Genomic DNA, 20,914 nt, shown 5'->3' on the forward strand with positions numbered 1-20,914 from the left:
TGCTTTTCTAGGAAAACAAAGTATAGCTCAACTATTAGATATTTAGGATTAGATATTAGGATTTCCCGCAGCTTCTTCAAGTTTTACTCTAACATTACTGTCATAAATGTTGAAATACCCATTTAGTGTCATGCATTATGCTCCTCAGAGAAATAGGACCAATACTCATTGTGTGTGTGTGTGTGTGTGTGTGTGTGTCTGTGTCTGTGTTGTGTGTGGAATTTCATAGGCTCACACCACAAGGACTGGAAAGTTCCATGATGGCTGTCTACAAACTGGTGTCATGGCTCAGTGCAAGATGCCAGAAACCTCCAACTTAGGGAAGCAGATGCCACAACCCCCAGTTTAAGGCTGAAGGCTCAGCAGTCCCATGAGGGATGCTGGTGCAAGTCTTAGAAGCTAAATGCCAAAGAACTTGAAGTCTGATCTCTCCGTGTAGCAGCAGTAGAAAATAAACTCCCTCAAGAGGCAAGATCAAGAGAGAGAGAGAGGCTATGTCTTTTCCTTCTCCCTTTCTGTTCCATTCAGGTGTCATGTTTAAAGTGAATCTTCCTTATTCAGTTTTCTAACCCACACATCAGTCTTATCCGGAAGCAGCCTCAGAGATATGGCTACACATAATTTACCAATTCTCCAGGCATCCCCCATTCCCATCAAGTTGTTATACTGAAAATGAACCAAAATACACTGGTACTCTTAGTTCATTTAATAATCGTTTTATATTGATTCATGTTTTTCTTAGATTTGTTTTTAAAAGTTACCTTTTATTCTTTCTATTAATGTGTGGACAAGTTACGTCAGCATCAGCTGAGAACTCTTAAAATATTCAAAATACCTAACCTCACTCAAGACCTGTTGAAGATTTCCAGGTGGATTCATAGACATATTGAAGTCTGAAAAATCCCTGTTTTATATCTCTAGTTTAGATGAATACAGACATTCCTTAAATAGGAAGCACCTATTATCATTTTTTTCCAATTCTGATTTCCCACATTTTCCATAGGATGTTACTTCTGAAATCAGGGTACATATAACAATCCACAAAAAAAAGGGTTTTATGGTTTAACTGAACTGTATTTTGGCTTATTTGTGGAACGTAGAAACACACATCTTAGATTTTGATAAAATAAGGTAATAAATTAAAATGGATAATAATTGTTAAATTAAGAAATGTTTTCCTAAAATTATTTTGTGTACAACCAATGGTATTAAACCACAACCTAAAGCAACATTGTTTTAAAAACAGTAAAATAATACTTTAAAACTGTGATTCCCAGATATCATGCTGAAGTCTTATGAAAAAAATTCCTGACACCAATGTTCCAAAGGGCTTTAGTGTGGATTATCTTCCAACAACACTTTTGAGTATCTTAATACTAAATCCTTCTAAATAATATAAAGACCATGAAAACAGTACCAGCCAAGATGCCCTGTACAATCATGCAGCCATTCTCAAGTGTGGCCCTGGATCTTCAGCAGTCTTTAAGAATCAGAGATACAAGAGGTTGGACAATTTCATAAAACCCTCACCTTGCTCACTATGTGAGTGGTGCAAAAGCAAGGATGAATAAAACTGCTTGTGCCTTCTTACAAATCAAAACGCAATGTCAAATTGTGCTCATCATATTTTTCACAGCCAGATGTGCACATTAATTCTTTTATTAACAAGTCAGTTTTAGGAATAACCTAAAAATCTGATAAGAAAACCTTTTATTAAATTTTAGTTCTAGCCTAAGCCTCATGGCTTAGGTTGGTCAGAAAAAGGAGCTGAGGAGCTGTGCCCCTCCAGATGTTACAATGGCAAAGTGGGCCCCAGTTCATCTGGAGTCTATAAGTAGATGGTCATCACTTTGTTTGCTCAGGGTCTAGGGTCCTGGTGAAACATCTCAGAGGGCAATGAGAGGTGGACTGTTGGCTAGAGAGTTGACAATTGAATTCTGAGCCTGATGACCTGGGCCTTGTGGAGTCAGCCTCTTGCTTGCACCACTCTCTTAATTTAGAAAGTTTATTGGTAGTCAGGAGTTGACTTGCAGTCATCAAAGCAGAGACAGAAGAGCAGGAGCTAAGGGAGCAGGGCTGATAAAGTCTGCATAAAGGCCTAAGGGATAGGTTTTCCCTTTCAGTTCCAGAAAATTTAAACCTGTATGATGAGAGCAGGCCAAGAGCTCACTTGGGGGATATTATATTAAATTCCAGTCTCTTGCTGTGGAAACTTGACCACAAACCCCAAGATGGTTCAAGAGAGCCAATGAGGAAGATAAAGCTGAATTGCAACTAATCTGAATAAAGTCCAGAAAGAATATAGAATCACAAGAAAGGAGATTTAAACAATGGCCAGTTCCCTGTGAAAAGCAGTGGCGGGAGAGAGAACTGCAACTTGCTCAGCTTTCCCATTTCAAAATGGGAACATTAAATTTAAAAAAAAAAAGTATTTCTTAAGAAAGATATGAAGAGGTGTGTGTGTACAACTTTAATTCCATTTTATGGCAGTTTCAACAGAATGAACAGGGAAGATAAGAGGAGAGAGGAAGGAAGTGAAGAAGAATGAATGGGGAAATGAATAGTGGAATTGAGGGAAAAGGAATGCAGACAGGGAGTAAGAGAGAAACAAGTAGACAGAGGTGGGGAAAGGAATCCCCAGGTCACACAACCCACAGACCTTGGACCAGGAGTCAGTCTGGCTTCTTCATGCTAAGTTGGAGAACAAAGATTCAAGGAAGCTGAATGGCTTAATGAACATCTGTGCCAGGACTTAAAGACAAATGTTTTGCTTTCTCAAAAGGGAAAATACATAAAGAGAAGGGTCAACCAAGGGGGATAGTATGGAGGAGAGTCCTGAAGAGATAAAATAGTGAGTGGTAAGGGAAGAGAGAGAGAGAGACACTCAGGTATACCACACACATGCAAATCGTGTAATGGCATGTAAGGCAGATCTTAATCTAATCAAATCATTGCTCTGCCCTCAGAATGATATACACAAGTAGAAGTTTGGGAAGCACTGCACAGACACTTCTCACTTTGATATGCACACACCCTCCTGGAAATATTAAGAGGCAGGTTCTGAATAAATAATCTGGAGTAGATCTGAGATTCTGCATTGTCTAACAGACTCCTGGGTGATATCGATGTGACAGTTCAAGACCCATACTCAGAAGAAAAAAGCATGACTCCAGCAGTTCTGAGAGTATGATCCCTGGAACAGTAGCATCACATCATCCAAGAGTTGGCCAGAAATGCTAATTTTTCAAGTTCCACCCAAGACCTACCAAATCAGAAACCCTGGGAATGAAATGAAGTAATCAGTATATTAGCAAGCCCTTCAGGGGATCTGGTCTTACTACATATTGGGACCACTGCATTGGGTCATCTTGCCTCCTCTCACCTTATTGACAAATCTTTACAGTCAAGTTACTGACTTTTCACTGAGCTACCTGGAATTTCTCTAGAAATGATAGGCATTCCAGTCACTGAACTGATACGTTCCCAAATCTGTCACTCAGAGAAGAAAATAACCCACTCTAAGCTCCTAGACCTGGTCTTAGATCCTCAGGGCCCAGGTTCATCCTAGGAGCCTTCCTCTCTGACCCCTCGTTGAATGGCAGTAACAGGTGGGGCCTTGAAAATTCAGGGCTACCAAGTGCAATACTCAGCAGGTCTCCTGAATCTTTCTAGCCTCCTGCAGTCATGAGCTCCGATGCAGAGATGGCCATTTTTGGAGAAGCAGCTCCCTACCTCCGGAAACCAGAGAAGGAGAGGATCGAGGATCAGAATCGCCCTTTTGACTCCAAGAAAGCCTGCTTTGCAGTGGATGAGAAAGAAATGTATGTGAAAGGCATGATCCAGAGCAGGGAAAATGACAAGGTCATCGTCAAAACCCTGGATGACCGGGTAAGCATTGGTCTCAGGTATGTTTGACCACACAGGTGTCCTCTTTTTTCTTTGCAAGAGGATAGTGGACATCAAGTGCCAGTCTGTAAGGATCAAATACGGAGCACAGCTTCTACTGATACATCCTATGACGAAACAACCAGGCAAAGGTGCTATTGGACACACACTTGTTTCTATCTCTTTTTTTCTTCAGAGACTTAGCTGTGAGGGGTTTGTGGCATTTGCTTTGTTGGAAAGTGGAAAGTGATGGTGGAAGAGGTTGTTGTGTTAAAGAGAGACAGATGTTGTCTCCTGCTGAATAGACCAAGCAAACATAGCTCTCTGAACCACAAAGGACTCTCTAAGAGGAGCATCACCTAATTTAATGTGGAAAATTAGAGTGTTCTTCAGTATCTACTAGTAATCCCCAGGTGTTGGTCAAAGTCATTGTGCAATAAGAGTGGCTGCAGAAAGTTTAGGGACGGTATATGTTATCCATTAGTTTCATTTTCTGCAAATTTTGTGAAACCCAGTCACACATAAGTAGCTGCTTTCCCAAGGATGACCAATCAGTGTGTAGCAATCAAAGTGGATATTACAGACATGGATCTCAGTTCACATACTCAGGCGTAGGAAACAGATCTTGCCCCTAATTTTTACAAATATCATTGAGCTTTAACCTCTACCATCAGTCCCTTTTTCAACAGGATGATTTTTATTTTCTTTAACTGCTCTTGGATTTCCTCTATCTCAGAGTTGTACTGTATTTTCAGAATCTCTTGCACAGTGGATTTTCAGTGTCTCTCTGAAGACTCTATTAAGAAACAAATCCCGTACCCTAAAGGTTCAGGATAAGCGATTTTTTCCCAGCCTTCTTTTGGCTACCGTGGGTATTTTTAATCCAGCATAGTGGGATGGAGGGGTTTCTCGTCCTTGGGTGGAGCCCAGCACAGCTTCTGCTTTGCAAAACTCACACAGCTCTTCTAAGACTTGGATTCTTGGAAAACAAAACCCAGAAAGATATAAATTTCTTTCTCTGCATTGCCCAGTCTTCTGTGGTGTGCAGAGTCAGCTATACACTTGAAAGAGAGAGAAAGACAAGAATACAGAGAGGAAAAATTCAATCAGAATCTCAAACTACTATATAGCTGTGAACTGTGATGCAAATGCAAGTAGCCTGTTAGAGCAGATGTGCAAGGAATTGTGAGGGCCTGGAAGACCCAAAGGAGAGGGAAAACAGATCATAGAAGAGGTGGTGTTGAGTTGACCTTGAAAGTTTCTAGAATTATTTCAGTGAAGACATTCTAGACAACGGAATGCATTTAAGCAGTAGTGTTGAAATGTAAATGGCCAGAACAGGTTGGTGTAGCACTTTCCAACCTTCCAGATTTTGTCTGGTTGCTTCACTCAAGGCACCTTGGGGCCAACAGAAGCAATTGGTTACATGGAGGGTCTTCCAAAGGATCATGGGGTAAGCAGTACGGTGCAGTGGGTTAAGCCTCCCCTTGGCACAGTCACATCCCATATTGGGTGTCTGGTTTGAGTTCTGGCTGCTCCACATTTCCAATATAGCTTTTTAGATGGTGTACCTGGGAGGCATTAGATGATGGGCCAGTGCTTGGGTCTCTGTCATCCATGTGGGAGGCCCGGATAGTTTTTGACTCCTGCTTTCAGGCTGGAGTTCATTCCTGGCTATTGCAGGGATTTGGGGACTGATTCAGCAGATAGATCTTTCTTTCTGTGTCCTTGCCTCTCATTTTCTGTCTGTCCATCTTTCAAATATATATATATATATAAATCTTTGTAAAAAGATGAGAGTGAAAGCAATACACATGAAATTTAATTTTTTGCACCAAAATAAAAACTTAGTTTTTAGTTCCCTTTTCCATGACCTTTTAAAAGTCCTCTCATACAATTTGACCAGAGCCAGATTAGTCAAGGCCAGTTACCAATGGGTCATCTCTGGACATGAAACTAGCTCATAAAAGTAAAAAAAGTAAAGCTGGAGTAATTGCACCCCAGTATCTCACAACTTCCAGTACTCTAGTAGAGCATGTGAGAGTCACCCTCTCTCCCCTTCGCTGACTGCTCGTTCTCTCCACCCAGACGCTCACTCTGAACAGTGATCAGGTGTTCCCCATGAACCCTCCGAAGTTTGACAAGATCGAGGACATGGCCATGATGACCCACCTGCATGAGCCCGCTGTGCTGTATAACCTCAAAGAGCGTTATGCAGCCTGGATGATCTACGTGAGTGCCAACAAACTTCTCTTTTTATCCCATTTATTTCTCTGAATAAAAGCACGGTGCATGCATTGAATGTTCTGGTTTCCCCCAGACCTACTCAGGACTCTTCTGTGTCACCGTCAACCCCTACAAGTGGCTGCCAGTGTACAACCCTGAGGTGGTGACGGCCTACCGAGGCAAAAAGCGCCAGGAGGCCCCGCCCCACATCTTCTCCATCTCTGACAACGCCTATCAGTTCATGCTGACTGGTGAGTGATTTCTGCTGATTCTTGGTTTCTTTGGAGTAGCTTTTAGTTAATTACTCAAGACCCTGCCAGGCCTTGTTCAACCTTGAAGCTAATGGAATGGGAAGGAAAAGCCAGGATGCAGCATCTTCTACTGCCAGTCACAGCGCATAGCAGAGACAGTGGACCTGGTTGAAACCATACTAAGTTCATGCTGCTCTGGTGAGCTACCCTGTCCCTACCGCCAGAGAAGCCATCATATGGGCATCCTCGAAGGGAAGCTACATGAGTAGGCACTTAGAGAAGGCAGACTAGAAGGCAGACTAGGGGCAATGGTTATGGCCAGATCACATTTCCTGTTTCCCACCAATCCCCACTTCCTTCTTCCCCTTCCCACATGTCCAAGATAACACCAGAAATATGGATATGGTAATTCTGTTATGCCATGTTCTTAATATCGCATCTATCTCTTCAGCTTTCACCTGATCACCTGTTTAGACTAGGCATGGACAGAAGCAGTAGAAGAGGGCATTTGAGGTCCAAGAATGTTTAGAAATCAACCAAAATAATGTTTTCTGCCTCCAGTCATTTCTCTTTAAAGTCCATGATCTTCACCAAATTTGAAAATTTAACGTGTTTCTTTAAATTGGCTGAAGTTGAAGTTTTAATGGAGGCAATGAGTGTTGCTCTTCACCTCAGTTGCTTTGCTGCAGCAGCGAAGTGCCAAGGACTGGGTGAACAACAGAAACATGTTGGCTGGTAGTCTGCAACCAGGGTGTGGGCAGCGCTGCACCCACCTCCTGAGGGCTGTGAGGGAAAATGTGCTCCAGCCCTCATCCTGGGCTTCTGCTCTTTCCTGGCTGCCTTTGGCTTTGCTTAGCTTGTGGAGGCCTCCCCCAATCTCTCCCTTTGTTTCCACACAACACTCCTCCTATGTGCAAGTCTGTGCCCCAGTTTTCCATGTTTAAAATTCATTTCATTTGTAGTGAAGAGAAAGAAGGAGACAGAGAGAAAGCGAGAGAGAGAATGATAGGCAGGGATCCAGCATAATGGTGTAGCATGCTAGTCCTCTGTCTGCAAGCACTAGCATCCTACAAGGGCATTGGTTTGTGTCCCAGCTGTTCCACTTCCCATCTAACTCCCTGCCTGTGGCCTATAAAAGCAGTGTAGGACATCCCAGAGCCTTGGGACCCTGCACCCGTCTGGGAGATCCGGAAGAAGCTCCTGGCTCCCAGCTTTTAGTCAGCTCAACTCTTGGCTGTCACAGGAATTTGGGACGTAAAACAGTAGGTGAAAGACCTCTCTCAGTATCTCTCTTTGTAAAAATCTGCCTTTCAACTAAAAATAAATCAATGTAAAAAAAAAAAAGATAGGCAGTTCTTTCATACTCTGGTTCACTTTCCAAATGCCACAATGCATGGAGTGGGCTAGAGCCAAGAGCCTTACAAGATCAGTCTAAGTCTTCCATGTGGGTGGCAGGGACTTAACCACCTGAGCCATTATCTGCTGCCTTCCAGAGAGTTCTTTAGTAGACTGTTAGAACTGTAAGCGGAGTTGGGGCTTGACCCCGACATAATGTGGATGTTTCAAATGGCATCTTAACTTACACGAAATGTCCATCCTCGGCTCTCTGTGTCTTTTAGGATAGTAGTCACATTGGTTAGGGGCCCATCCTACTGCAGTCAGACCACAACTTAGCTGCATCTTACTTACACACCTGCACCTGCATCTGGCTTACATGTAAATTCCAAATAAGGAGACACGTGACGGTACTGAGGGTTCAGACTTCAATATATGAATTGTAAAAGGACACAACTCAATCTGTACAACATTATGACTGGAAGGCCAGTATCATTTTCCACAAGTAGAAGGTAAATGAAATAAAAGAGCAAACATAACAAATAATAATAGTAAATAAATAAAGGAAAAATGCATTAACAGTCTATTTTTCAAAGAAAGAGACAGGGGAAAGGGTGATCTTGCATCCAGGGATTCACTCCCCCAAACTCCCACGGCAGTTAGGACTGTGTGGTGTCGGGGACCCAAACACTTGGCTCATCTTCCATTGCCTTCCCAGGCACATTAACAAGGAGCTTGATTAGAAAAAGAGTATCCAGAACTCAGACTGGCATTCTGGTATGAGATGTCAGCGTTGCGAGTGGCAGCTTAATTCGCTGTGCCACAGTCCCGCCCCTTCCTCCCCATAATTTCTAATTAGAAATTAGACCTACAAGTACTGGAAGTGATACTGGCTTTCTTTGCTAAAAAGGGAGACAAGAAAGTGGTCCTGAGGAGTAAAAGATTTTTGAGCATGAATGATTGTTGCACTATTAAGGTCACTGTCACCTCCTAGGCTGCCTATTGCTACACATTGCACATTTGGACAATTTCCAAAAATTGTCCCAAAGATTAGATATTGCCCAAATCACAACTAAAGCCTGTGCCCTGAAACCATTGTCGCCCTGTTCCTTATGTTCTATCTGCTGTTGATTGATTTTGTCTTGCTTCCCTCTGTGTTTCCAGATCGAGACAACCAATCCATCCTGATCACGTGAGTAACCCAGGTGTGCACAATTACTCAGCAGCCAGTCATGTCCTCTCCTTGTTCCTTGACCCCCAATTGCCTTTCAAATTGACAGCGGAGAATCCGGGGCTGGGAAGACCGTGAACACCAAGCGTGTCATCCAGTACTTTGCAACAATTGCAGTCACTGGGGACAAGAAGAAGGAACAGCAGCCAGGCAAAATGCAGGTGGGCAGCGGTGTGCACAAAGGGGTTACCAGAACGAGCATAACTGAGAACGAGGGGGATCACCAAGGGCGTGTAGGCATGTGCCCAACAGACAGAGGGAAAACCTCTCTCTCTCTCTCTCTCTCTCTCTCTCTCTCTCTCTCTCTCTCTCTCTCTGTGTGTGTGTCTGCTCACACAGAACAATTTTGATACCAAATGTATGGGTTTCATACCTAAGTTATTCTTGTATTCTCTGCAGACACCGGTCAGAGGTTGTACAATTCTATTGCATTCTGACACCATCTACCTAGAGTTAGTGTCAGACCCTACCACCCCCTTCAGATGCCAGCAGTAAGCCCACAGCTGCTGAACTGCCAACTAACCAGTCTGAGAAGTTTTGATTCCGCGGGTCTCTTGTGAGACCTCTCTTTCACATTTTCTTCTGCTGGTTCCTATTAGGGAACTCTGGAGGATCAGATCATCCAGGCCAACCCCCTCCTAGAGGCCTTTGGGAATGCCAAGACCGTGAGGAACGACAACTCTTCAAGATTCGTAAGGATCAGTCCAGTTTTCTTCTCCCCGTCCTTCACTCAAATACCGCATAAGAAACTGAACTAGACACAGATCAGTCTACCCAGCTGGGATAGTTTAAAATAATTTAGAGAGCAAGTTGGCTTAATCCTGACAGAGGGAGGACTTTGCTGCACTTCCCTGACAAGTCAGCATCACCTTGCAGCATCCTGAAGTCATCACAGTGTTTCCAAGTGCACAGCTAGAAGGCAGTTCCTGCATGCTAGCACTGGTCTCTGTGGAAACCTTTGAAAATGTAAAAGTCCACTGAACAATACCCATTATCTTAGCCACACAGAGATTCATGCGAATGAATTGAGCGCACTTAACGGCCTCCAGGTTAGGAAGCATTGGGACTAGGCAAAATGAGCGAAAGCAGAGGAGTTAAAAACAAAACAAATAACAAGAAAAGGAGCAAGTTGATACTGAAGATGTTGAAGGGTATAGCCTGTCCTATCCTTTCATATTGAATTTAAGATTAGTTCCACCAAAGAGCTACTTACTTCCACACTGGCAAATAAATAACATCCAGCCTTCTAATTAATAGTCTTCTAGATAATAATGTTTAATAGGGTAGGAACTAAGAGATAAAGCCCTCATTTTTGCCTGCAGTTGCAAAAATATATCCTAACTCCATACATCTCACTGGCCAGGTATCTCAATTCACATTTTCTCATCATTCCTCAAAAAGAAAATAACTGTTGATGAGAAGGTATATGCGTTCATCAACTGCCATGGTTCTGAATTTCCATTCCGGGATATGCCCTTTGCACCCTATATCTTATCAATTTGCACGTGTCTTTTCCCCAGTGAAGCTCCTCTTCCTTAAGGGGAACCTGCATATGTGTTACATGCCAGAGATATTCCACACATGGTTGGGCCAGGTTAGTTTTTTTGTGCTCACACAAGCATGACAGACAATGCCTTCAGAAAGCACCCTGTAAACACTTCTATTTACTTAGTTCACAGGCCTCTTCTCTTGATCCGGACCCAGAAGTCACAATCATTCCAGTTATTTTGCCTTCCTTCCATTCTTCAAGCATTTTTAAATTAAAGGTATTGCTTCCTGTCATCTTTCAGGAAACGGCAAAAAATACTGAACATCCAGCACTTAGAATTCACACATATCTCCAATTCACATGTATCTCCACCATCTTTTCACTGCTTCCTTGCAGGCTGTTTTCAGGCACTACTGAGCATATTACTGAGCACCAGTCACATTCCAAACTCTGTGGGCAGACAAACAAGGTAGTGTTTTTGCTCTCATGTTTGTTTCCAGAATGGTATAGAACCAACTAAGCAGATAATATAAGAGTACACACACAATCACACACCCCATTTCACCTCTCTCCAAAAAGGAAGCAGCCCAAACCCCGAGTGATTGCTTTGGCAACCAGGGTACTGGACTTGAACCTTGGTTCTAGAAGCTAGAGATGCTTCTAATGAGTTATATGTAAAAGTGAGGCAAGAAATCTGAGAAAGAAAATCCAGAGGAAAAGAAGTGCTAAAACAAACAGGGCAATCAGATTGTTAATCCAAAGACGTTTTATGCTGGAACGTTTGTAAGTCCACCTGTAAGCCAGCTAGATGAAGACCAAGGCAGTAGTCAAGAGTGAAGTAGGCCCAGGCAGAGTTGGAGAGGGAACCTGCAGGCATCCTCTGAGATACAGGAACAGGGCCAAGTGCTGGCAGAACTACCCGGATCTGGGCTCACCCAGATGATGGGAATAAGAGGACAGTGTTTCCGCTTCTGCCTCACTTCCCTCCTGACTTGTGCATGCCACCCATTGATGGTGGCACCTGACAGAAGCCAGCCATGTAACTGTATATATGAAATAACCGTGGTGTTTGCCAACGTACCATTGGACAGGGAAAGTTCATCCGGATTCACTTTGGAGCCACGGGAAAGCTGGCTTCGGCAGACATCGAAACCTGTGAGTCCAACCCTCAACAGACACCTTGGTCTTTGTCCACAAAAGTCTCTTTTAGGAACCCGAAGTCACACTATTTTTTTTTTCACTTAGATCTCTTGGAAAAATCCAGAGTGACGTTTCAGTTATCCAGTGAGAGGAGCTATCATATTTTTTATCAAATCATGTCCAACAAGAAGCCAGAACTAATTGGTAAATTCCCAAGATGTCATTCCTAACCTTCTGTTTCAGTGGTATTGGAGGGAGAGGAGGACAACCCTGGAGTAAGTTGTGCATGAGATGTTAAAGGGTTCTTTGTGTTCTGCAGACCTACTTCTGATTTCAACCAACCCCTTTGACTTTCCCTTCGTGAGCCAAGGAGAGGTCACAGTAGCCAGCATTGATGATAGTGAAGAACTGTTGGCCACGGATGTAAGTGCTTTGCTTATTTGTTGGTACCTAGAACTGTTGAGCTTGTGAGCTGTGAAGGCAGCTGAGTGAACTCCTGAGAAATCTGAGATCCGCAAGAGTGAAATGGTTAGAGCTGAGATCCCAGACATGAAGAACACAGAGAATTAATACAGACTGCCCCCACCTCCGCTCAGCACTGCTTTACAAGAGTCCAGAATGAGAATCCAGAAGGTTCTTCAAAGCAGATCTTCAGGAATATTTTCAGTAGAAAAAGGCTTTGCACTTGTGAGGTTTTTAATAGTACAAGTGTTGAAACTTTTCTGGGTACAAAGCTACCTTACAGGTCTTCTAGAAAATGGGGGGGAAGTGTAAGGTGGTGGGGGGAAAGCCCTATCTCTGTAACAGCCCCTGCCTTTTTCATCCACTTGTCACCTTGGGCTCACCCTTGCGGGCATCTGTTGGATGGGAGCCTTGATGCTGGGGATGATCTGTAGGGTTAATAATCAGAACAATGATCACACCGTGACAGGCTACTTACCAAACACAACCAGTAATGTTGATACAGTGTATTAATAAAATGATGATGTATTTGCAAATATACAATGATATTCATATATTTATAATAGTATATAAATATGTATTGGTATATTAATATGCCGATATTTCATTGTGTAGTATCATACTGCATAATATAGTATGCTAATAAAAACATAGCGTAAACACTAATAACGCTGAGTATATTGTATGCCATGGCAAGCAGCTTACTCTCATAGAACCTTAGTTCTTCACTTGGAAAAAAAAATAAACTTATGCACCTGAAAGCCTCTCATGAAGACTGAATTAGGTGATACGTGGGTGGTACCTACTCAAGGCCTGTAACAGAGAAGTGATGCTGCAAAAGTTTGCCTCTGTCTCATGTGAAAAGATGACAGTGCATCGTCCATGATCTTTACTTCCAGTTCTAAATTTCGTCATGCGTAATATATCAGTTTGGAACAGCCTTGGAATTTCTATGAGGCAGCGGTAAACTCTTGAGCTGTTGGACACCTTCGCTTGGTGCCTACCTGGGAGACTTGCTTCTCCCAGGCTCACCCACTGACTCCCGGTACACTTGTGCAGAAGAGACCCACCAAAGCTGGGTAAAGTGGGAGAGGCGGACACTCAGTTCTTACCTGATGGATAAAATTGGATGAATCATATTTTTCCCTTCATCCCACTGACACAAACATGGCCAAGAAATTTCACAACCCATCTGTCATCCATTTATTTGGCATAAAATTGAGGTCTTGTGAGCAGGAAAAAGCTGTATTTAGATTTATATGTCCAATTTTGTTTCCCAGAATGCCATTGACATCCTGGGCTTCAGCTCGGAGGAGAAAGTTGGGATCTACAAGCTGACAGGAGCTGTGATGCATTATGGGAACATGAAGTTCAAGCAGAAGCAGCGGGAGGAGCAGGCGGAGCCAGACGGTACTGAAGGTACTCACCTCTGGGAAGGGCGCTTGGGAGCTGACTCTCCACCTGCCTGCATGTGGGTGAAGTCATGTAAGATGAGATACGCCTTCACCTCAAGAGCTCTTCCAAAAGTGTGTGTTTGGGTTGTCTCAAGCACATTGCCTATCCACTCACTTAGGAAAGGAACTTCAGTTACTTGACCAAGAACTTCTCTGGTGGAAAATCCTTGAACAAAAGACCTCATTCTGGTAAATGAATCAGCACCATCCACTCTGTCCTTCTCACCATCAAACTTTCCCTAATTTTTTACAGTGAAATTTTATGAAAAATAGCCCCATTTTATCTCCAGGCTATCATTATTAATGCAAGTAATTAATCTTGACTGTACTCACAATCTGTAACAAAAAATGAAACTTTTAATAAAGTTGAGGCTAAGTATTCTTCCTCCCTGACATCTGCTGAACCTGACACTGAACTAGGGACCAGTGAACAAATCTTCCCATGACTCTCACCTGGTTGACCACCCCATCACCCTCGACCTCATCACTAGAAGCCTAGAAATAGGGTGGAGGGAAAAAGTGGAGCTGAACAGCAAAGGGACTCATCCTCTCCCCGCCCCCAGTAAATCCTACTCATCTAAGCTCTTAACTCTCACTATACACCCTGAAACTTCTCCTAGCAAATGGCTGGCAATGTGAATCATCCCTAATGATTCTACTTTTAAATTATGCTCCCAGTATGTGAAGCGGTACATTTTAGCAGACGATAAAAGGAAATGATAATTTGTAAATTAAAGGTCAGGGAGGTATGGTCTTATCAAACACCTGTCAGTGCTGTTGATTAGGTTAGGGCTATCTGGGATGATCTTCCTGTTTAGCAGTGCAGAGTGGCTGGTTGGAGACCTCTTTATGTCGTACTCACAGATTCACCTGCACTCGGAAAAGGACGTTATACGAGGCAGGTACATCAGAGGCATGCAGGTTTAGAATCCTGCTTATCACAGCAGTCATGGCTAAATATCAGGAGAAAGACCCAAATGTTCAGAGCAGGAATCATTTCTTTCTGGGGGCAATCGCAGAAGACTTCCTATCAGAGAGGACACCGATTTGGACTTTGAAGGACGCATAGGATTTTGGAAGCTGTCAGGGAGAAGGTGGGTCTTGGCATAAGAAATGTCACGAGCAACGGAGAGAGGAAGGAATGTGATGGGACCAAGGAGCAGAGAGAAATGCAGCTTGTCCCCCATGTCAGTACAACAACATGGAAACTCCCAAATGCAAAAGCATAAATGTGAACCCCGGGCAGTTTCCCACTCTCCTCGGCTACAGCTCTTGGAAACCACCGAGAGGCCAGAGGTCCCAGGGTGGGATGAACAGGCATATCATGGGACGGAGGCAGGGCTGCATCATCGCTGAGCTTTTCAAAGTAAATACAAAAATCAGGTACCATCTACCTAAACGGACAAAGTAGGAAGGAGATAGTTTGAGCAAAGACTTAAAACATGAATTTGACCTCTTTCTAAGCAGTTAACAAAGATTGACCTGGACCGTGATTAACTCATCTCTCCAGCCAGGAACAAAGAGAGGGACCCAAACAACGTTGGGCTGAAGGAGCATTTCTCTAACTCCTCAGTGTGCTCCACACACACAGCCAGGCCAGTCCCAAAGTCAATAAACGTCCACTGAACTGCATGAAACTAAGTACAGATCATCCCTCAGGGAATTGGTCCCAGGACCCCTGGCCACAGACACCAAAAATCTGTGAGTACTCAGGCACCTTACCTAAAATGGTTCAGTATTTGCATAGAATCCACACACATCCCTCTGTGCTTTAAATCATCTCCAGGTTATTTGTAATATTTAAAGTATGCAAGATGTAAATGGCTGTGAACCTGTGTTGTTTAGGGAATAATAACAAGGAAAAATGTCGATATATGTTCAGTACAGATGCACTTTTCTCCCAGGTATTTTCAGTCTGGCTCAACTGATCCACAGATGTAGAACCCACAGACACACAGAGCAGACTGCAGATGGTGAAGAATATAAAATTTCCACACGCACATGCTTTTAACCATCTCCAAACATTTGAAGGCGGGGTCAAGCCATTAGCACAACGTTCTGCATTAATTAGAAAGATACGCTGTGTATCTACTCCACTATCAGGATGATGCAGCCTTCTTTGCTTATATAACATTTTGATGGTATTATCAGACTCCAACATATTTTTAATGAATAGCTCTTTTATGAAACTGAAATATAGATAGTTTAAGGATTGACTCAAGAAACATCATTTTCTTAAAGTTGTATCTGGAAGGAAATGGAAAGTTCTTAAGAACCACGGCCCCCGAGCTATGGAATTAAAGCCTGATGAGACGACCCTAGGTGTCCTATTGTAGGAGAACATAAACATTTAAAAGGATTATAGAGGACTGTTGTGGGAGGAGCCAGGCCTGCACACCTCAGCAGCTGTTGTCTGTGCGTGACACCACTTCTCTTCTTCCTCCAGTGGCCGACAAAGCTGGGTACCTGATGGGTCTGAATTCTGCAGAAATGCTGAAAGGCCTGTGCTGTCCAAGGGTGAAGGTGGGGAATGAATATGTCACCAAAGGGCAAAATGTCCAGCAGGTAACCAAGATGCTCTGAATGCTGTAGATTCTGGTATTTTTCTCATTTAATCATCATCTTTCAAATATGTTTAACTTTAGCTTTCAAAAAATGCAAAAGAAACTGGTGTTCTTATAAATGTGTCATTAATTGTTAGTCCTCCTAAACAACTCAGGGAACACAAATCAAGGGATACCCATTAAATGCCAGGGCTAGAAAATGAAGAGCCAACTTGAGCTCCTCAGCTCATGCCCCATAGCTGCCATCTCCCTCCTTCTCTGTCGTGTCCCTGCTAGGCAGACAAGCCCCTTCTACTCCTCCTGCCCAGAGCCAACCCATCATTCCAGAATTTACTTCCTCTGTCTTTCTTTCTTTTTAAAAAATATTTATTTATATTTATTGGAAAGTCACATTTACAGAGAGAGAGAGAGATCTTCCATCTGCTGGCACGCTCCCCAAATGGTCGCAACATCCAGAGCTGAGCCAATCTTTAGCCAGGAACAAGAAGCTTCTTCCGGGTCTCCCGTGTAATTACAGGGTCTCAAGGCCATGGGCCAACCTCTGTTGCTTTCCCAGGGCATAAGCAGGGAGGTGGAAGGGAAGTAAAGCAACCAGGATATGAACAGGTGCCCATATGGGATCCTGGTGCGTGCAAGGCGAAGACTTTGGCCACTAGTCTACAGCAACGGGCTCCTCTCTTTGCTTCTTAAAACTGTGTGTCTTTCCATTCCAATTCCAGAAATCTGAGGAGAGTGACTGCATGAATAAAAAACTTGATTTAGTGCCTGGTTAACTGTGGGCAGGGACTGGAGCCAGCCATGTGTTATGATCATGCTATTTGAAAACTGTCTTTGTAAATCAAACAGTTCTCAGAGAAGGAAAAATATCATGAACTGGGCAAAGACCTAAAAACACACTTAATAACTGGTGAAATTACGTGAACGTGCCAGTGTCCAATTGCTTTTGACCCTTAAGACACTAATTTTATATATTTCAAATTCTACACATACAACATAAAAACGAGTTTGAGGCTTGAGTGGGTGATCCTTCTTCAAGGTGACAAACTCAGTGGGCGCTCTGGCCAAAGCCGTCTACGAGAAGATGTTCCTGTGGATGGTGACCCGCATCAACCAGCAGCTGGACACCAAGCAGCCCAGGCAGTACTTCATCGGGGTCTTGGACATTGCAGGCTTTGAGATCTTTGATGTGAGTTGTTTGGGTAAATAACCAAAAGAGAGAGAGAGAGAGAGAGAGAGAGAGAGAGAGAGAGAGAGAGAGAGAAGACAAGACAAAATTCTCCTAATTAGTTCTGTTTTGCCAAATAACCAATGGGTTTTCCAAACTCACACTCTGGTGTTTGAAACCCTCAGTTCAACAGCCTGGAGCAGCTGTGCATCAACTTCACCAACGAGAAACTGCAGCAGTTTTTCAACCACCACATGTTCGTGCTGGAGCAGGAGGAGTACAAGAAGGAAGGCATCGAGTGGGAGTTCATTGACTTTGGCATGGACCTGGCTGCCTGCATTGAGCTCATTGAGAAGGTAGGGAACTCTTGTTGCCCAGGGGATGGTTGCTTCTTGGTTATGACTCTCGCCTTGTTGTTTTGCCTTGTCGCAACTGATAGAATGATGCCCCTCACTCCATTCTTCCCAGCTGGATGCCTGTGGGTACCTGAATGCCTGTGTGCAGAGAGGATAAACCTGTGCAAAGTCCCAGAATCTGTAGAATCTGACAGCTAAGGAAATGCATGAGTGAATAATATTTGTCCTTATCTCCAATAGGACAAATGGAATCCCAACAAAGACTGTGACCTCTCTTATCTATTTGATTTTGCCCCAAATCCCAAGTAGATAGGACCAGGGTTTCTTGGCAGCATGTTACTATAGAACAAGAGAGACATCAACTTTCTAAAAAACAGAATTGCGTAACATTTTAAGCACTGGTCATCTTGCAATAAGAATATTGTTATCTTCCTAAGTAGCTAGGAGAAATCCAGATTTTTTTTTTAAAAATGACTCATTTTAGTTTATGACTGTACTCTATGTAACCAGACCTTTAAAAGTAAAGTTCACAATTGCTGAAAGTGAGCTCTGTGTATATATACATATAATTTCATTCTGTACTCTTTTTCTCAACAAAATATTAACTAAGCACGTGCCTATGCCTAGCACTGTTGTTCCATCACACCAAAGAGACCACGAACCAGGGTATATAGTCTAGTATTTTGGTGCCAGAGTGATAACACCAAAGAAATTCTCCTTGTGCTTGCCAGACTGTTGTGCCAGTGATATGTCCTATTATTCAATGCAGATGCATGTTCTCTTTACCCTCCTTCCAGCCCATGGGCATCTTCTCCATCCTGGAAGAGGAGTGCATGTTCCCCAAGGCCACAGACACCTCCTTCAAGAACAAGCTGTACGACCAACACCTGGGCAAGTCTGCCAACTTCCAGAAGCCTAAGGTGGTCAAAGGCAAGGCTGAGGCCCACTTCTCGCTGGTGCACTATGCGGGCACTGTGGACTACAACATCGCTGGCTGGCTGGACAAGAACAAGGACCCCCTGAACGAGACCGTGGTCGGGCTCTACCAGAAGTCGTCACTGAAGCTGCTATCCTTCCTTTTCTCCAACTATGCGGGTGCAGAAACAGGTGAAATTCTACTTTGTATTCCTCTTGTGAAAAGCCCTATGTAGCTACCACGTTCCACGGCAGCTAATGAAGAGTCAGCAAATACAAAGTTTGCTGAACTTGATCTTGGTTTAGCAGTTCATCTCTTTCCGCATGTTCTGTTGTCCTCCTCTTCCTTAAGAGACTGAGTTCAGCAGAGGCAAACAGGACCTCTGGCTGGACAAAACAGCCACTAGTGCATTGCCCACTAGACTTTAAGCAGCTATAAGTCACATACAATGAAATCCACCCTTAAAATTCAAGGACTATGTTTTCACAGTGTTGTATAATCATCATCATTATTCAATCTGAAAATATATCCTTCATCCTAAAACCCTTGGACAATCACTTACCCACTCCTATCTCTAACCCTGAGCAACCAGTAATCTGATTTCTGCCTCCAGGAATTTGCCAATTCTGGACATTTCCTATAAATCAGGTCCTACACTATGTGACTTTTTCACTCAAGCCAAGAATTCCAACATTTGTCCATGACTTCATTCCTTTCTCTAGGCAAACAGTACTACTGTATGAATATGCCAACTTTCTATCTACTTGATGGACATTTGGGTTATCTCAATTTTTTTGGTTATTGCTAGTGACATTGCTGTACAAATCTGTATACAAACTCCCATGTGGGTATATATGGGCATTTCTCTTAGGTACATACCTAGGAGTGGAGTTGCTAGAGCGTGTGGCAGCTAGGCTTAACTTTTTGAGGAATCATTGAATTGTTCCCCAAAGTGGCTTCCCATGACAGCTAAAGCTTAAAAAGCCAAAAAAAAAAAAAAAGAAAAAAAGAAAAACTTTAAAATTTGTGGATTACTTAAATGTATACATTTAATAAACTAATGCTTTTAATGCAATAATTCATGGGATAATTGAATTTTCTGAAAAGTGAATGTCTAATAGACTGTGACTAGAGGAATGTGATAAATAGGACATATGTCAACTGAAATGGTGAGCATCGTTGTCTACCTGATCTGTTTGATCAGGTTACCACTGCAGAGGCAACACCATGACTTTCACGTAAGAACCCATGTGGACGTAGATCTGGTCAAGTGCCCAAGCATGCATTTCTGCAAGACTCAGAGTTCAGGGGAGGTGAAGAAAAGGATGCTTGGGGAAAAGTGAAACATAACATTTTTCCCCAGGCTGAATCTTGGTTAAGGGGCAGAGGCTAAGTCTGCAGTGGAGCCATTCAGAAACAGTAGACTGTCACTGACTGCAAACTCAGAGCGCAAATAGAACAGTCTATCACTTTTCAGCCTTTTGGCTAAGATCGAGTGTAGGACAGTCTCATTTAGAAAAGACAAGCAAAAGAAATCACATGTAGAATATTCTTGAAAATTTCTAGTGTTTCTTCATTAAAGACAACGATAAAGGGGCTTTAAGACTTTAGGGAAACCACAGCCTTAGGAGGATCTTCCTAGTCTCTTCAGGGACTCGACTGGGCTTCCTGTCTGGCAAAGGCATGGACACTCTTTCACACTCAGTGAAGTCCAAGTCCCGTTTAAACACCACCTCCATCTCGTTCAAATCTCGGTTCTTTGGAGGTGTGTCAAAAACAAACCAAACCTCGATTCTCTATGTCAAGAGGAAACCAAAATTCCCATTTGAGGCTTGAAACCATTTCTTCAATGGCTTAGCAAGCTCACTTCCATATCCCCTGGACTGCCCTGATGTGCCCTTCTGTGTCTGCAGGTGACAGCAGCAAGAAGGGTGGGAAGAAGAAGGGCTCCTCATTCCAGACCGTATCCGCCGTGTTCAGGGTTCGTATTGGGCAACTTCACGTTCGGCTGTCTTTTGGCTCCAGGGTGTGGCATCTGCTGAGATGAACACACATTTTTCGGTTTGTGTCACAGGAAAACTTAAACAAGCTGATGACCAACCTGAGGAGCACTCATCCCCACTTTGTGCGATGCCTGATTCCCAATGAGACCAAGACTCCGGGTGAGTTGCCATCAACCAGAACAGAACTCCCTGGGACACATACCAGACTCTGTGTGTGTGTGTGTGTGTGTGTGTGTGTGTGTAGAGGATTCTACTCTGTCACTCCTTCAAGTGCTCCCAGGTATCGTGCGGCCAGCAGATCAGTGGATATCAAGTAGTTTGTCACTCACAGTTCCCAAGAGGGAGGCTCACACATGTGGGGAAGAACAAGGGCTGGGTTAGGAGCCGAGGGCAGATCACAAGGGAAACAATGGGTGAGACAGGACAAGCAGTTGCTT

The 20,914-nt window shown here is 43.3% G+C and overlaps 1 protein-coding gene across 1 annotated transcript in view; it reads left to right on the forward strand.

Moving 5' to 3' along the window:
• Positions 1-3,676: 3,676 nt before the first annotated feature.
• The window catches only part of LOC101532801 (myosin-13), a 45,214-nt gene continuing 27,976 nt past the window's right edge, over positions 3,677-20,914 (forward strand). Inside the window, exons 1-16 of the mRNA XM_058676275.1 lie at positions 3,677-3,888; positions 5,974-6,117; positions 6,206-6,362; positions 8,862-8,889; positions 8,978-9,089; positions 9,528-9,620; positions 11,509-11,572; positions 11,663-11,761; positions 11,877-11,980; positions 13,300-13,438; positions 15,920-16,038; positions 17,074-17,223; positions 17,388-17,558; positions 18,356-18,665; positions 20,388-20,455; positions 20,549-20,636. Coding sequence (XP_058532258.1) covers positions 3,685-3,888; positions 5,974-6,117; positions 6,206-6,362; positions 8,862-8,889; positions 8,978-9,089; positions 9,528-9,620; positions 11,509-11,572; positions 11,663-11,761; positions 11,877-11,980; positions 13,300-13,438; positions 15,920-16,038; positions 17,074-17,223; positions 17,388-17,558; positions 18,356-18,665; positions 20,388-20,455; positions 20,549-20,636 — 2,050 coding nt within the window. The 5' untranslated portion in view covers positions 3,677-3,684. The remainder of the gene's footprint in view (positions 3,889-5,973; positions 6,118-6,205; positions 6,363-8,861; positions 8,890-8,977; positions 9,090-9,527; positions 9,621-11,508; positions 11,573-11,662; positions 11,762-11,876; positions 11,981-13,299; positions 13,439-15,919; positions 16,039-17,073; positions 17,224-17,387; positions 17,559-18,355; positions 18,666-20,387; positions 20,456-20,548; positions 20,637-20,914) is intronic.

The sequence above is a fragment of the Ochotona princeps genome, chromosome 17 (genome assembly GCF_030435755.1).
Source record: "Ochotona princeps isolate mOchPri1 chromosome 17, mOchPri1.hap1, whole genome shotgun sequence".
NCBI lineage: Eukaryota > Metazoa > Chordata > Mammalia > Lagomorpha > Ochotonidae > Ochotona > Ochotona princeps.